Source organism: Phallusia mammillata, chromosome 5 (assembly GCF_965637545.1).
Source record: "Phallusia mammillata chromosome 5, kaPhaMamm4.hap1.1, whole genome shotgun sequence".
NCBI lineage: Eukaryota > Metazoa > Chordata > Ascidiacea > Phlebobranchia > Ascidiidae > Phallusia > Phallusia mammillata.
In genome coordinates, this window is record NC_137256.1 from 23,689,779 (window position 1) to 23,705,030 (window position 15,252).

Genomic DNA, 15,252 nt, shown 5'->3' on the forward strand with positions numbered 1-15,252 from the left:
TTTTTGTTACATTTTTCAAGAAATTGTTCATGCGTTTATTTTACCTTTTTATGAGCTTTTTTAGATTTGTTAATAATTGTTTTGTTTTACTTTATTGAATTGGTACCTAATAATTTCTGGTAAACTTATAAAAATAACTGAAATCACATAATAACTTTTGTGTCATTGTGTTTCGCGAATTGAGTTGTAAATAAAAGGAAAAGAAATGAGTGAAGTGCCGAAAAAAGTTGTGAAATACGAACAATTCCTCAACGAAAGATTGCGTGGAGACCTTGCGTAAGTGTATATTTTGAGTTAAATATTTTGGAACATAAAATGCATCAAATTTACCTCAAAGGGCTTATGTATCTCATATGTTCCATTACCAATAATCATTTTGGCAGCAATCTCACACAGCAAAGAGACAAGTATTATGAAGAAATCGCCCAATATCTGCAACTGCAAACCATAATTGAACGACAGCTTATTGATCATACTGGACCGCTAAAAACTCAAGTTGACCTTGGAAACAACTTCTACGCACAAGCTGTTGTGTGAGTAAATAATTAAACCATATGTGGTTGCAATCGATTGTCTTTTTTAACGGTTACATTTTGTTTTTGTGTCCTAAGTGGGCAGAACATATTTTGAATGCATAATAGCAGGGAGTTGAACCGCTTGTCATATGGGTTCAGGTTCCTGGCCTTATCAAACTCCAAAATAAATTAGCCCGTGCCCTGTTATTTTTGACACGCCCTGTAAGACTTATGTCGCATATTTTTCAGTGCGCTGTTTTGAAAAAAATTGCAAAATATAAAACGGACTGCATTTTTTAATGGTTCGGTTCCGGTTCGGGTCCAACACCAAACAAAATATGGGGTTCAACACCGGTTCAGGTTTTCAGAAAATCGTAATTAGCGGTTCGGGTTTAAAGAAATTAACCGCTCAAACCGGTTTGTGGGTTCGGGTTCAGTTCCGGTTCGACTCCCTGCATAATAGGTCTTGGCAATCAAATTGTTTGCTTATATTTTAAGTTGGGGACTTTAAACGGAAGACACTAGTTACCTAACAGTAACAAAATAAGACATTATTTACTCACAAAAAGTTAAATATGGGATTTTACAAGTGCTACCACAGTAAACAGTAAAAACAATTTGGTTACATGGCAGGTAAAAAAATGTGTATTACTGTAATTTCATGTAAAACTGGTTTGGTTGTGAACATGTGTATTTGTAATACAGTATTTTTTGCAACTTCGGCAGTTATTTTATTTTTAGACCAGACACCAGCATGATATGCATAGCAGTTGGCTATGGATTTTTTGTTGAATTTACTCCAAAAGAAGCTCTTAAATTTATTGAACAGAAGAACAAACGATTGAATGACAAAGTAGATGTACTTACCAAGAGCATGACCTTGGTCAGAGCAAATATTCGGATGGTTTTGGAAGGATTAAAAGAGCTGCAAGGAGTTCCAGCATCATAAGTTATGTCATTGGTGCTTCAGAAGTTGTTAGGTTTGGGAATGTGACCTTCAACGAGTGGAATGGTCGGCTGTTACAAAATGCTGGAGAGCACATATCCCTGACCCAAGTCAAAATTATGACATGTTATGTCATATCTGCATTGGCTAACCGCTTATTGCTGACTTTTCCTAAGTGTTCATGTTGCAAGCTATCTGCAATCAATTGACGAAATGCTTTGTTGAAATCTCGTTTTCTTATTGTTTTAGTTTTTCTCAAAATAAAAGTTCAATCAATTTTAAAATATCATCCTATTGACAACCTTTCTCTGTATCCTTTTTTCAAAGTTGTTTCAAATACTTAAATTCAATGTCTAACAGTGGTAATTTTTTGAGGTCTGTTGCTGCTTGATTACCCTCTTACCAAAATGGGTTGGTTTGGGATATTTCCCTAATGTGCCTTACATTTTTTTCAGATTTTAGGTAAAGCTAATATAGTAAATTGCTCAGTTGAAATAATATTGTCTGCTTAATACAATGGAAAGCGATCTTGAACTCAAACTTGACGAGACGATGAACATCCCAGATGTGAAGGGGGTGATTTGTACGGATCAAACTGGTCTTTGCATTGGATCGAGAGGCAATGTTTCACAATCTCTTGCTGGACCCATCGCCGCATTGTGTGATGAACCTAACAAGCAATGGCCTTCTCAGGTTTTCTTCATTTTGTGTTGCTTTCAAAATGTTTGCGTAATAAATTTGTGGTATATCCTGCATATATTTTCAACTGATGTCTTGTATAAGCAATCCTAATGTCAATTAAAAAAATATATTTAATTGGTTAAAATAAAAATTGTGTCATAAATTTCACATACCATATATCCTGTACATGTTTTTAACTGATGTTGTTGTATAGTCAATCCTGTTGTCTATTAAAAAAACTAAGTAATCTTACTTGAACATATTTATTTCTTCACTTTTAGTAGCTTTACCAATGCTGTTAGATTTACATTTGAAAGGGAATAATTCAAATCATTAAAAGTGGAACAGCATGTGTAAGCTATGTAGACGAACTTATATAAACCATGCCAAAGTGCATAATTGTGAATTTTGCACAAACTATTCCTGTTCGTGACACATAACAGTTTTCAGTTTGAGCTGTGTAATTTAACTATAGTCCTGAAGTAAAAAGTAACCACCACATTTTATATACTTGTGTTTTTGACAGGACTCCCCAGTTATTGTTCTGGAGACATCAGGAAATAAATCCGGCAACAAATCAACTTTAATGGTGAAGTTAACTGACAATATATGCACTGGAATATTAAAGGAAGAAAGGAACTGATTGTTGTGCGAGATCAAATCAGGTCTTTGTCCTGAACTTCACTATCCTATTCATCCAAGATGACGTTTTCATTGTGATGTTTCCCTTGGTGGCATTTGCTTCGATTATTGGTCCTCCATGTCCTAAATCTCCTGTCATAAATGTTAGCAAATTTAATCTCTTAACATATGAAGCCAATTTAGCTCAGTGATCACAGTCTATATCAAGCAATGCTAAGGTCATATATGATTGTTTGTTTGATTATTATTTCAGCTTGCGTAAAATCACCCTAATGTAATATGCTAAGATTCTGTTTGTGGTCTTTTTGTTCACTTTGTTACAAGCAAAAGAGTACTATCTGTACCTTTAAATGTTTGAGATTCATCTTTTTCTTTGTTATTTGCATCGCATTCAACATCAACACAATTTCCTTTGAGTTGAAGTGTTGCGTTTAGTCCTGGCGCAACTGACAATGCAATATCACCTGCAGAAATATTACAAGACAAACAATCAAACTTTTTAGCTACACAGATTATTTGCAATAAATGTACCTTTCAGGCAGTTTAGTTTCACATTCTGGTGTTCAGCGATATGCACATCAATGTTTCCACAAGTTGAAACAGCATCCAATCTTCCTTCAGCAGTTCCAATATCAATACTGCCATCCGCTTTAACATGGCAGTCTCCATGCAAACTTTTAAACCTGAAATGATTTTACTTAAAGCAATAAAGAAATAATTGTTTGGCAACATATAGTTTAAGCAATATACAATGCCAGAACAAAATTTTGAGGGGCTAATAATACTGTTACTTATTACAAGAAAGTTTAATACACCTAGTTATGAGATCAAAAATACCAGTTTTCTGAGGGATAGTCATTTCTTTTGCGCCCTGGTTGTGAGAATGCACAAACACAATGCTTTTTATCAGTAAACCATTGTTTATGTGGAGGTAAATAATCTTGACCAGAGGTTTGAAGGTGTACTGAAGTGAGACACCATACACAATAATTAATATGACTTACTGAATACTCCCATCATCACAATTAGCAGATAATTGATCAGTGTACACATCCTGAACTATAAGCGATCCACATCTGTTGCTAATTTCAGCACTGCAAGATTGAATTTGCTTTAAACTGATTTCCCCTTTTTCAGTTTGAAGGGCTAAGTTTCCTTGCAGAAGTTTGTTTGATTGAATGTCACCCAAGCCTGTTTCAGCAGTAATTTGTGTTCCCTACAATAAGACAAATGATTTATTTAAATTTAAACTTTAGTATCTGTACAGAGCAAAGAGTTTTTATGTTTTAAAATTTGGCAATAAGTCCAAAAATCCTATTGACCTTATGTAATGTGCAACCTTTATTCCTGATAAAAGAAATAAATTTATCCCGAATACACCATGGGCATAACCTTCGTGCTTAAATACACAACAAATGACACTGCTTTGTTCTGTACCAAATGTGTAAACGCATGAACATAACCAGTCGGTATGTTGCGGGACTAATCAGAAACTTACCTTGATATGATTCAGTGTTATATTCCCAGTTTTTGCTTTCACAGTGAGGACATCACATTCCAAAGCCGAGACATAAACATCTGAGCGTCCTTTTGAATTGATGTCCAAGTCTTCATGTACAAAATGTGTTAGTTAAATGTGCTGTTATAAAAGCTGCATGGATGCAGTTACTTACTAAATCCAGGAGGTGTTTTTACGATCAGATTTGTTACATAGTTTAAATCTGTTGCTTTCTGACTAAATTTGATCAATTTTTCATGTTCATTGCACTCCAAATGGAAGTCGTCTTCATTGAAGTCTGCAAAAAGGGTATTAGGAAGTTATTGTAAGTTTTACATTTAATAACGTTATTTACCTGTCTTGGCATTTAAATTAAAGGTTAGTCGGTCAGCATTAGGGTTTTCAACGGGGTCAAATGGAAGAACGTTGATATTGCATCTTTCCACGAGAATGTTAAGAAACCAAAAAGGTTGAACTTTTAATTCCCATTTTTGTGCTTTTGCTGCTATTCGCTTTGTTGTTGTAGAGATCGATCGTCGCAACAACTTTACCGTAAAGAGAGGAAACGATTTTTGAAGAAGAGATGCTGCTCTAGACATCAGAAATATGTTGCAAAAGTAAAATGCTTGCAGTCAAAAAGTCATTTTCTTCCAAGAGATCGGTTTGGGTGATTCCCCGCATTAATAAAGGCATGATTTGTCACGTGGTTTCGCGCATGGCTGCACAATTTATGCCAAGTTATCTTTTGTTGAAAGAGTTAATAAAAAACACATTTAAACGTAAACACATTTCCAAGCAGCAGCGTCATAAAATTTTGTAATAGTATTTCTTAAAATTAGCGTTTTTACACGAAGCTAAGCTAGCAGTTTGCTGTGTTGTGCAAAATATCTAGGAAATGCTCATTTCCGGTTTGTTTGGTTAACGCTGAGCAGTGCTGTTGTTGTGTGCTTAAAAAGAAATCGGTTTCTTGGAATTTTACACGCCAAAAGCGCTAGAAGGCCGTGTTGCGGAATGGCGCCAGTGCCAGACGTGTGCGGTTTTTTGTTTGTCAGCGAATAGCTTTGTGACGTTCTTGTTTGTCCAACGAGGCAGTACGAGCCGTAGTTTCAAATGTCGCTAATAGTTTTAAGAAATTTATTGCCAAAGCACGGTTTAAACTTCGGTGACAGGCTTGTTTCTGACAGCTATTTAGGCTACGTGAAGTGGTTTTTAGCTTCGCAGGGTTTTACCACGTGTTTTGCCTTTAAGGCACTGAATTCCTGATGCTGAATTCCGTGTAGCCAATTAGTTGCTAAGACAGACTGTGTTGAAAATAGTAATCAGGTAACGGTTGAATGCTTTACACATGGACCTTTGTTTTGGAGGAAAGACATTCGTTTTGCTTGTGATGTTATTAAAGAGTTGTCAAATAAAACATAGTCGTATAAACTGTTGTTGTGTGCCAGAAAACTTGCTAAAATGTGGTGCACAAACTACAGTTGAAGTTGGTAATGGAAACTATCCTTTTCAGTTTCGTATTTATATTTTTTTAATAAAAAAAAAAGGTGGTGACATGACCAATGTAAGGCTAATATATATATTATTAATGACCAGTTGTTTATGATACACCATACTTTAATATTTCAGTGTATGAAAAACAAACTGAAATTAATTAATATTTTAGAACAAAACAAGTAAACTTATTCTATGAGACAGGCAAACACTTACATATTTCAATTATTTGTTACTGCCCTTTCTTCAGTTCTGATTTTTTTACAGTGATATTGTAAGTTTTGATGTGGTGTTTTTGTTGTGCTTCATACCAATCCAAAGCTACGGTGTATAAGCCAGTTTTCTAACAGTTAAATGAAGCAAAGTATACTTGACCATTACTAAATATTTGAGGTGTTTTTAAAGGATTGGTTTTTGCAGCCAGATGTATATTCCAGCCTATATTACTTTTGTTATTATCAAAGATTATTCAAATGTTTTTAAATAGACATAAAATTGTACCAAATTATAAACCAACTGAATTCAGCTTTAAGCTGCAGCTGAGTTCATTTGTTGTAAAGTTGTTTAAAAATATAGAATTTTTAATAATTCCTAAAATCTTGTAATTTAATATAACCAAAAGTTCAGCTAGTTAAAGTTTTGTTCTTTTTTAAATACTTCTATTTAGATGATTAACTTTTTTAAAACATTGATAACTATTTTATTTTAATTTATAGAAGAGTTTGGTTGGCAGAATTTATGTACTTGCCTTAACTAATTTCTGCTGCTGTAAAGTTATATTACTGTTTGTGGTATTTCTTAAACTTTTAAGGTGCTATTTATTGAATCAGTGACATTTCTACTGTCAGCGAGGCGTTTCATCAGCAAATGAAAATGTATTTAGGTACAGAAACGTGGAACTATCCAAAGCCCTCAGGCGAATTCAGGCTACACAAGCAAGATTCACCACCTCAACATCGTGCTATGTTTAGCAGAAGGTCTTGTATGTCACCAGGTTGCGATAGTCTGAAGAATGTAATTTGGAACTGTAACCAATACTCAGTACTTGGGCTGTTAATCTTTCAGCAGTTGCCTTTACTGTGGAATACAAACAAGTAAGCCTTGGTTAGTCAGTTGAGCTTAGGGCCAAAATCAGTACATTCATTTCACTTAAAACAGTTAGTAATACCAATTTTAAATGCACTTAAATACGAATGTTGTTTCATAACAAGGCAGGGCACGTAGCTAGTAGGTTTAGTGCAGAAAGCTTAGTTATGTAAGATACAAAAGTTACATAAAAACAAATATTTTGAAATCTACTTTTATTGTAAAATTTTGGTATACACAACGTTTTAGGCAGGATTTCTTTCTTAAAGAAAACTTTTATAGCAACTGCATGCTTACAAGGTTTGCCTTACTCGCATACTGCATCGTGTTAGTCAGTTTGCTGTGCTGAAGAATATGTAACTTGGCTGACATAAAGGCGACTACTTCAGTATGTTTGTTGTTACGTGGCGTAGATAAGGCGATAAGAAAACAAACTTTGCAGATCTCAATAGAACAGGTCAATGTGCTAAATTTGCTGCCGCAAAACTGTAGGCATCGCATAGACGTGAAAAGCTGGTATGAAACGAACTTTGTTCAGGCATAAGCGAAGCGCTAAAAAAAATCTGATGCGTTGGGTTGTTTTCACAGAAGGTTTAGTAAGTCATAGAGCATTAAGACGCTGCTAATTTTAGCTGTATAGGCGCCGTTTTAAAGTTGGAATTGAGCACACTTGGCCGTTACTGCTAGTAACTGCAGCCAACAACTACAGAACCTCTGCCCTGGTGTTGGTAAGTCATACGACGTTCGAAAATATGCCAGGAATGAAAAATCACGCTGTCTGGCGAAGCATCGCATTCTTCTGAACCTCGACAGCGAAACTGGCAGTGCAACGCCCACAAATCCAGCACCACGTTTAGACAGCACTGGCCTGATAGCCAAGTTCTGGAAGTTTCTCTATACAGTAACAGGATTATTGAAGTCGAGGCGACATTATTGGAATATTTGTTTTATCAACAAAAGGTATTTGTATAAAAATTACGCAGAAAAAAGAAAGTTCTTTAACTAGCTTTAGGTAGTCAGCCGGAACGCGGTAACATTATTGATGTGTTATTGCGAATTTATCGTGAAAACTATTTCAAATGTAGTAAGTATAAGCTTGTTAAAGTCGACCGCTTTTGTATTCAAAGCCATGCATTCGTAGTCCGGCTTTACTAAATATGGCGGTGTTCTATGCAACTGCCACCCGACTACCCAATTCAGTGGACTGATAAGTTTTGTCTTTACTGGTTTTGTGATAGCCTTATGCAGGAAATAATTTTAATTTAAAACTATGTTGTTTCATAAAGCGGAAGTGTTAGTGTAAAACACATGGTTTAGAACTTGATTGGAACTAGAAATAAGACGTATCTGTAACCATCTGGTTTTGTCCATGCGTTTAAATGCTTTGCTAAATTATAACTTCAAAAATCTATCAATTGTTAAGCATGAATTCATTAGATTTCTAATTTAAGCGCCCAGTCGAATCTGTCTACTGTTTCCGCTTTCGAGGTAATTTTGCCATGTCACGGGTTTGGAGTCATGGCGCGTCTTGTTTGCTTCACGAGGCTGTACGCGTCATCGCTAATTTAAATAGGACACTGAAAATCATTGCTTGTGAACTGCTATTCCGCAAAAGGAAATTGCAAACAAAAACATTTTGGAAATACTGGCTTTTCGGAACCACTTACATATTAGTGTGCTATTTCGTGCTTTATAACGTCTCAAGTCAACGTTGCACAGCTATTTCCGGCTTGGCGAATAATTTAGCGCAATTGTGTTACACAGGCCGAAATAAAGTGAATATAACTCATTTTTCAAGTGGCGCTAGGTCATGTATTCTTAGTACAAAGGAAAAAACTTGTTTTTTTGTAATTGTTTATTTTAGCAGGCCTACCTTTGTGAGTTTGAGATATTGTGTTTAACGCCAATTTAAACAGAGGTTTTCTATGCAGTACGCGGTTCATTTGGCTCGACTACACACGCTGTGACCCTGTGTTTACGAAAGTTTTTAAGCCATGACTTAGCCAAGTAGTTGGAAATTTTGTTTTTACCAAGAGTATGATTACGTCATCTGAAACAGAAGGTTCCAGCCAAGTTGTTTTTCGCGCACGTTTTTTACGCTTTATCTCTCAACGGATATTATAGGTTTCTTACAGCTATATCTCGTAAACTTTTAACAAAGTTACTTCTTGTGCCCTTATTCATACACAAGTTGAATTTAAGCTGAAAAACGGTCTATATTACAATTTGTACGTTGTATATCGGTTTATACTACCTGTTTGTGTGTTAAATATTTTATGGGTGCCGAAAATTTAAATCACATACAGTTTACATAGACCATAGATTTTGACTATGATAAACGTTAAAATATAACAAGAAATACAAATTGTTTACCACAGCAGAAACAGATTTTAGATTAAACCTCACTGTAACAAACAACCGCGCAAAAACCCACTCAATTACCATATTTTGTTGATCTCAACCCTAACGATGATAGCAGCAGAAGGTTGTGCGAGCTGTAGCAGACTAATTACCGTTTTAAGCCTTCTCTGTAACCCGATCAGCTTTGCTATTGTCTTTGTTGTAACGACTAGGGATAGATTAAACGCGCTGTAGCCTAACGAGGCACTATTTCAGTTAGCTAAGCAGTTAATGATGTCTGGTGTTTGCAGTGATTTCGTTTGCAGAACATGTTAACTTTGTAGGTTAAAACGCTTGTAGCTGGTTCGCCAACGAGCTTCGTGCAGTCAACCAAATATGAAGTAAAAATAAAGAAGCAAATGCTATTATTATCGCTTCCTGAGACTGACTCAGTGGTCGTTGACATTAAAATGCCTGATATTAGAGGGAATTTTTTGCTACTGAATAAAAAGGAAGCTCTTGCTACTGTAAATTCATTTCTCCATGTTTCATAGTAAGTTGATGCAACAGTTAATACACATGGTTAGTGAGGCATTTACTAGGTTATGTTTGCACTGCGTTAATGCAAACAGAGTACTGCAGTGCGTCCACGTGGTTAACTGCCTGATACCGCATGTTGACGATCCGACAGATTAAACGAACCAAACAGAGTGAGCTTTTGTGCAGTACATGAAGTGGCGAAACTTTAAACTGCTTTTGCTTGCATCTTGCTTGGCTAGTATGTTTAAAAAGGGGTGATCTTGTTTATGAGGAAAAATCATTTTCGTTGCAAGTTTATATTGTTAGCAATAATAGGTAAGCCTAAAAACGTTTTTGTGATCGCTCGAAAAAGATTTACCGTTAGTGTAATAAGCAAAAGTTTGCTTTATTGTCAAGTAAACTTCCTGTTGTACCTTGAATGGATCGTGGTTTAATATTGTCACTAACAGCACATGTATTTGGCCTAACAATAGACTTGCGACAATGTCACAACGCCTTTGTGTGATCCTATTTAAGATAGCAAAGTATAGACATGTCACTTGAGTTACGTCAGCCGGGGCGGCGTTTTTGTTTGGCTGTAACATCCTGTTTCAAAGCTAGCAAGTAGTTGACAAGCTCAGCACATCGTGCACTCGGCTGGCAGCCTGTCCATGTGTTATCCAGCAATATGACCGAACAGACTTTGCATCTCAAAGTTCCTGTTTAATAATTTCCAGCGCCAGGCAGCTTGCAAAATCGTTCAAGTACCGTGCAGTTGCAGGACTGTGTTTGCTTATCTGTGATAAGATGCCACGAGAGCAAAACGTTATTAATTTCAAATCAGTCTGTCCAATAGGCAGTTGTCCGAAAAGTCAAGTACTGTTCTATCACAAGTGTGAAACCTAAATTTGAAATTTTACTTCTACAACATACAGTTTTCAGGCTTTTCATTATTAACGGCAATTATAGTGAAGTTAAAATTCTGGAAATCGTCCTTGTCAACTCACAGGTTATTTTTTTTTCTATTATGTGGTATACCATAATCCACTTTTGTGTTCATTTGTCAATTGTCTGGTGTATAGATAGCTGACATAAAGCCTTTACTTGCTTCTGAAGAGAAATTGGGTTGCTAAACTTTTGTTTGTACAAAATACAATTACTAACACAACAGTTTGGAAAAGTATAACGGTTTGTTCTTTAGGAAAATGAAGACACAGTACTCTTCATTAGATGTTATTTTTGTGCAGTTATTTGCTGTAGTAAAAGGATTGAGCACTACCTAAATTAAAAAACTGAAAAAAATGGTTGAGATTATTTGAGCTGGGTTTCTTTAACCTAAAGTGTGTTAAAAGTAAAACTTAGATGGTCTACAAGTGGTTGGTCGGACTTGAAATGTTTCTACAAGAATTAAAGAGGGCACTAGGAGACTATTTGTTATTTGGTCCCAACAATATAAGCAAAACTTTGCTATTTAGAATCATCAAAACCGAACTTAAAGACTGTTCTGTAACAGACAACATTTTGTTTAGTATTGTTAAGTTTTATGCTTGGTAACATGTACTAACAAAAGTACTTCAAGAGTCATTCAAACGGAAACAGCTGTACAACTATGTAAAGTAAAAAAATGGCGCCAAAAGGTTCCACCACACCAGTTGGATTTTTTAACCGAATTAACAACAAATCGCGTTTAGGCTTCATTGATTTCTTACCGTGCGCCTTTAATGCGCTGAACAGTCGTCAGGTACACTCTCGTGCCCTCTCCTCGCTGCTCGGCCCCAATATTTCCTTTGGGACTCGGTAAACACGACGTAGCGCGGTTGAGCACCAAGCCGATGGCTGCCCTATTGTCCTGGCTGAAAAGACTTAATGCTGTCACGGTTGAGCGCGCACGACGGTCCACTTTCGCAGCACTCCTGTTATGTACTTGTCTGTGTCGTTCTGTGTTAATATGTAAAGCATGTAGCCGATTTTAGTGTTTCGCAACGCATTCGCACACTAAGCTTTTATTGCTAGTGTTTCAATAGTACCTATGATTGTTTTAACTTACTGCTAAATTGTAGCGAGACAATAGTAGCAAAACTGGTGCTAAAATGTTTTGAGTCTAAAATTCTTTTGGAAAGTTGTAGAAGGCAGAAACACTGTTCAGCCTTTATGAAAGATACTTTGTTGTTTTTGTAGAAACCAGATTACGGCCTTGATTCTTAGGTTTGGTTTATGAAGGTAAAAGACGAGCAGCATGCGGTGACGCTTAGACGATTTATTGCAGTAGTTGCTCATTTCCTAAAACGATTGATAAACTTTCCACTTATGTTCAGCTACCGTACTGTTAGCAACACGCTTGTTTCAAAACTGTCTTTGATAAATAGAAGCTTTACGTTTTGAAAGATCTTGTACAGTGAAGCACAGACTTAAAATGACACAGTTATGTGAAGAATCTTTGAAGTGTAGCTGACAGTGTTACAATTGCCAAATATACAGTGGGCCCAGTCAGTCTTTGCTTATAAGCAGTCAAGTAAGTTAATGGCTACACAAAACGCGTTTTAGGCCGGTTTAAACATTTTTTGAACTATTTGTCACATTTTTATGTTGACCTGTCTTGTGTAGTCCAGTACTTAAGGCCCCAGCTGTAGATAACCAGAGGTCATGAGTTCAAATACCACCGCAGGTGCACTTTCCCACGCCACATTAAAAAAAATTAGGCCGGTCGATTTAGGTTAGCTAACCATATAAGGAACCGGGCGAACAAAAGGCATTTGGTTGCCCGGCACTCCTGCTTAAAGTCACTTCAACGCAACAGTGTAGTAAGGATTACGAGTTTATTGCCAGTACCAGTAGGTTTTAGGATATGTTTTGTAGTGTTTGGGATAAAACGAACGTGTTGTTTGTTGGTTGTTTGTTTGTTTGAAGGATTAGCTAAAACAAGTCTGATTCCACTTCCAGTAGCAGTAAGTATCATCTGTGAGGTTAACATGCTGTTGCGGCGTATGTCACGATCTGACGTAAACGAGTAGTTCACAACTGCACAATAGAGCAAATACGGAAGTCCGCCTAATTAACGATACACTAGATCAACTTTGTTGCTCTAACATGGTTTGTGCCCATGCGTTTGCAGTCTGCTACTAACAGTTTCTATCTGTATCAAAATTATCGCATTCTGTGTTATGTTAATTTTGATACGCGTAACGGACGTAACTGTAGCGATTGCGGCATAATTTGTGCAAACTTTGCAATAGTTGTTTACCAAATTAGCTCGTTTTACTAGCACGGTAACCAGCGGTTGTTGTTTAAACGATACTAGGGTGTTGTTTTTTATACTATTGTTGGTAATATCGCGGGTTTTGTTACGGTTTTGAACAACTTTTACTTGCAGTCGTGTTCTAGTACAAGTAATTATAGTGCTTCTATTGTGGATTTTCCCGGATTTTTGGCATTGGCGTTTTTTGTGTGTTGTGTTCAGAGAATACAGGAATAGATCAGCAAATCAGTAACTTTATTTTGACTAAAGACCGCACATACACCAGCTTATTTTGTGGTGTTCTGACGTATTTTCTATTACAAGAGTTCGTTGTATTCATTGTGATAATTGTACAAATGCTCTGTCAATGGCATATGCTTTAGATAGTGTAGTGCAATGTACCTTTATACAACCCAGCATAACAACCAAACTAAATTACCTTTTTCTGTTTTCTACAGCACATAGCTTTATTAAAATGCTTTGAGTTCTTTAAACGAGTGCACTTTACCATCTGCAGCAAAGACGTGGTGTATTATGCTCTGTACACCAGCATGTTATCCTCGTTGGACGTACTGACAAAAGCTGCAAATTACGTCGAGAATCAGGAACGTAACGGCTTTGAACCTCGTCGCAATGGAACGCAGCCTTCTACAGCGACACGTGCAATTCCGAAACCAAGTCGAGAAAATGGCGATACAGGTGATGCAAGTTTACGATGCAAGCTGTGTGTTGTGCCGTATTAGCGTTGCGCGGCCCAACGGTTGTCCCGCAAGACCGTTCATGACGCGCAAAGCTCTTCTTTCGTAACCGCATAATAGGCTCAGTTTCATACAAGCGTTATAAGCAAAGACTTTGCTGTTCCCTCGTAACCTGAAAACATAAGAACACCAGACACAGACTTGAAAAGGAACTTGATTAAAAACAAAACTGGCTGACTGCTGATGATGCCAAAGCGATTGTTGAAACGTTTGCATTAGAATGTATTATACAAAAGCTCTCTGGCAGTCTGTTTATCAAATCTGTGAAGTAGCCTACGGTACAAAATGGCCGCAAATGTTCGTTTGAGAAATTTCTTGACTTTAACAGGAATGTTGTCAGTCTATTTGTGTGTTTTTTTCAAAGAACTTAAAAAGTCCACGTAGGCAATAAAACTTATTTTACAACTTTCCAATTTGTTTAAAGGAGGTGACGTTATGTTAAATATGTAAGATATCTTCAAGAAAATCTTTCTTGGACCACCTCTAAATGTTAAGGCAAAAAAAAAGACAAGATGTATTGGTACTAATGCAGTTTGGCAATTTCAAAATTCTTGTCGAATAGACACACACATTTTATTGGTATACAAGATTTTTTGTCTTTTTTTGATCTATTGCGTAAATCGTAGCAACTGTAGCGGCCATTGTATGTTGCTGTGCGTTTTTGGAATTCAATTTGTTGTTGACGTACGGAGTTTCGCAAGGCTATTGTTTTCCATCTAACAGCCTTAGTGGCTTTATTCCTTGACCAGACATTTCCGTGATTAGCGCGTTAAGCATCGAAAAAGCGCACTTTGCCAAATCGTGACTGTTCTTTCTACTCGTCTAGCATTGTTGTTGCCCCGACGTAGCGCGTCTTACATCACACATCACATGGTTGGCGCAATCAATTACGTGTCGTTGCGCGCTGCTAAGGTAATCAATTCACTCGCAGCGCTGCAACGGAAAACTTGCAGCGGTGCCCAACAGTCGCTGTGATGAAAATAGCGTTCCGGTATGTGTTCGCTTTGGGCCAGGAACGGAAACACGGGAAATATTGCCAAATGCTCTTGTACCTCTGCTTGCTCTCTTGATTTATTGGAAGTTTTCTTTCAGATTCTGCTGTCAAAATGCTTTTTCGGGTAATCCATTTTGTACTTGGAGTTTTAAATCAAACTTTGTGTAAGTCAGTTTGAATAAGCTGCTGACATTGATGTGTATGGATAAAATAGACCGGACTAATTGTTGAACCAGACAAATGACATAAATTCTGCCTATGTTTCTACTAGAGATGTACCGAATATTCGGTTTGCCGGATTTATTCGGCCGAATCGGTCATTTTTGCAAAGATTCGGTTTCGGCCGAATAATTTGTTGCGATTCGGCCGAAACCGAATCTTTTACGAACACAAATTTAAAGTGTTAAACATGTCTTTTCTGCTTAAGGTACCACGCAAATCTTTCAAAAGCCCAAACATAACGAAAATCGCGTCAATTTTTATCTTTTTCAACACATTATCGTTTTTCCCACTGTTGTCAAAAAAATTAGCAACTCATTGACAGGTT

General features: G+C 36.7%; 4 protein-coding genes across 4 annotated transcripts in view; 3 read left to right on the forward strand and 1 right to left on the reverse strand.

Moving 5' to 3' along the window:
* The first annotated feature begins 127 nt into the window (after positions 1–127).
* LOC145230058 (protein UXT-like) lies at positions 128–1,915 on the forward strand. The gene is made up of 3 exons (XM_080095422.1): positions 128–276; positions 384–533; positions 1,257–1,915. The coding sequence occupies exons 1-3, from the start codon at positions 206–208 to the stop codon at positions 1,462–1,464; spliced, it is 429 nt and encodes a 142-aa protein (XP_079951548.1). The 5' UTR covers positions 128–205; the 3' UTR covers positions 1,465–1,915.
* LOC145230059 (ragulator complex protein LAMTOR5-like) lies at positions 1,901–3,325 on the forward strand. The gene is made up of 2 exons (XM_080095423.1): positions 1,901–2,154; positions 2,669–3,325. Exons 1-2 carry the CDS (start codon positions 1,978–1,980, stop codon positions 2,783–2,785), a joined length of 294 nt encoding a protein of 97 aa, XP_079951549.1. The 5' UTR covers positions 1,901–1,977; the 3' UTR covers positions 2,786–3,325.
* Positions 2,708–4,977, reverse strand: LOC145230057 (protein FAM185A-like). The gene is made up of 7 exons (XM_080095421.1): positions 4,638–4,977; positions 4,458–4,580; positions 4,283–4,392; positions 3,789–4,000; positions 3,316–3,467; positions 3,129–3,248; positions 2,708–2,916 (listed from the first exon to the last, which is right to left on the reverse strand). The coding sequence occupies exons 1-7, from the start codon at positions 4,879–4,881 to the stop codon at positions 2,804–2,806; spliced, it is 1,074 nt and encodes a 357-aa protein (XP_079951547.1). The 5' UTR covers positions 4,882–4,977; the 3' UTR covers positions 2,708–2,803.
* Positions 4,978–13,411: 8,434 nt separating this feature from the next.
* LOC145228071 (uncharacterized) overlaps positions 13,412–15,252 on the forward strand; it is a 33,197-nt gene continuing 31,356 nt past the window's right edge. Inside the window, exon 1 of the mRNA XM_080093049.1 lies at positions 13,412–13,652. Coding sequence (XP_079949175.1) covers positions 13,505–13,652 — 148 coding nt within the window. The 5' untranslated portion in view covers positions 13,412–13,504. The remainder of the gene's footprint in view (positions 13,653–15,252) is intronic.

Coding starts and splice junctions, on each gene's coding strand:
- LOC145230059 (XM_080095423.1), top strand. CDS start 1,978: ATGGAAAGCGATCTTGAACTCAAACTTGACGAGACGATGAACATCCCA. Junction 2,155..2,668: donor ACAAGCAATGGCCTTCTCAG/GTTTTCTTCATT, acceptor TGTTTTTGACAG/GACTCCCCAGTTATTGTTCT.
- LOC145230058 (XM_080095422.1), top strand. CDS start 206: ATGAGTGAAGTGCCGAAAAAAGTTGTGAAATACGAACAATTCCTCAAC. Junction 277..383: donor AGATTGCGTGGAGACCTTGC/GTAAGTGTATAT, acceptor TCATTTTGGCAG/CAATCTCACACAGCAAAGAG. Junction 534..1,256: donor TTCTACGCACAAGCTGTTGT/GTGAGTAAATAA, acceptor TTTTATTTTTAG/ACCAGACACCAGCATGATAT.
- LOC145230057 (XM_080095421.1), bottom strand. CDS start 4,881: ATGTCTAGAGCAGCATCTCTTCTTCAAAAATCGTTTCCTCTCTTTACG. Junction 3,468..3,788: donor TGTGATGATGGGAGTATTCA/GTAAGTCATATT, acceptor AAATCATTTCAG/GTTTAAAAGTTTGCATGGAG. Junction 3,249..3,315: donor GAAACTAAACTGCCTGAAAG/GTACATTTATTG, acceptor ATATTTCTGCAG/GTGATATTGCATTGTCAGTT.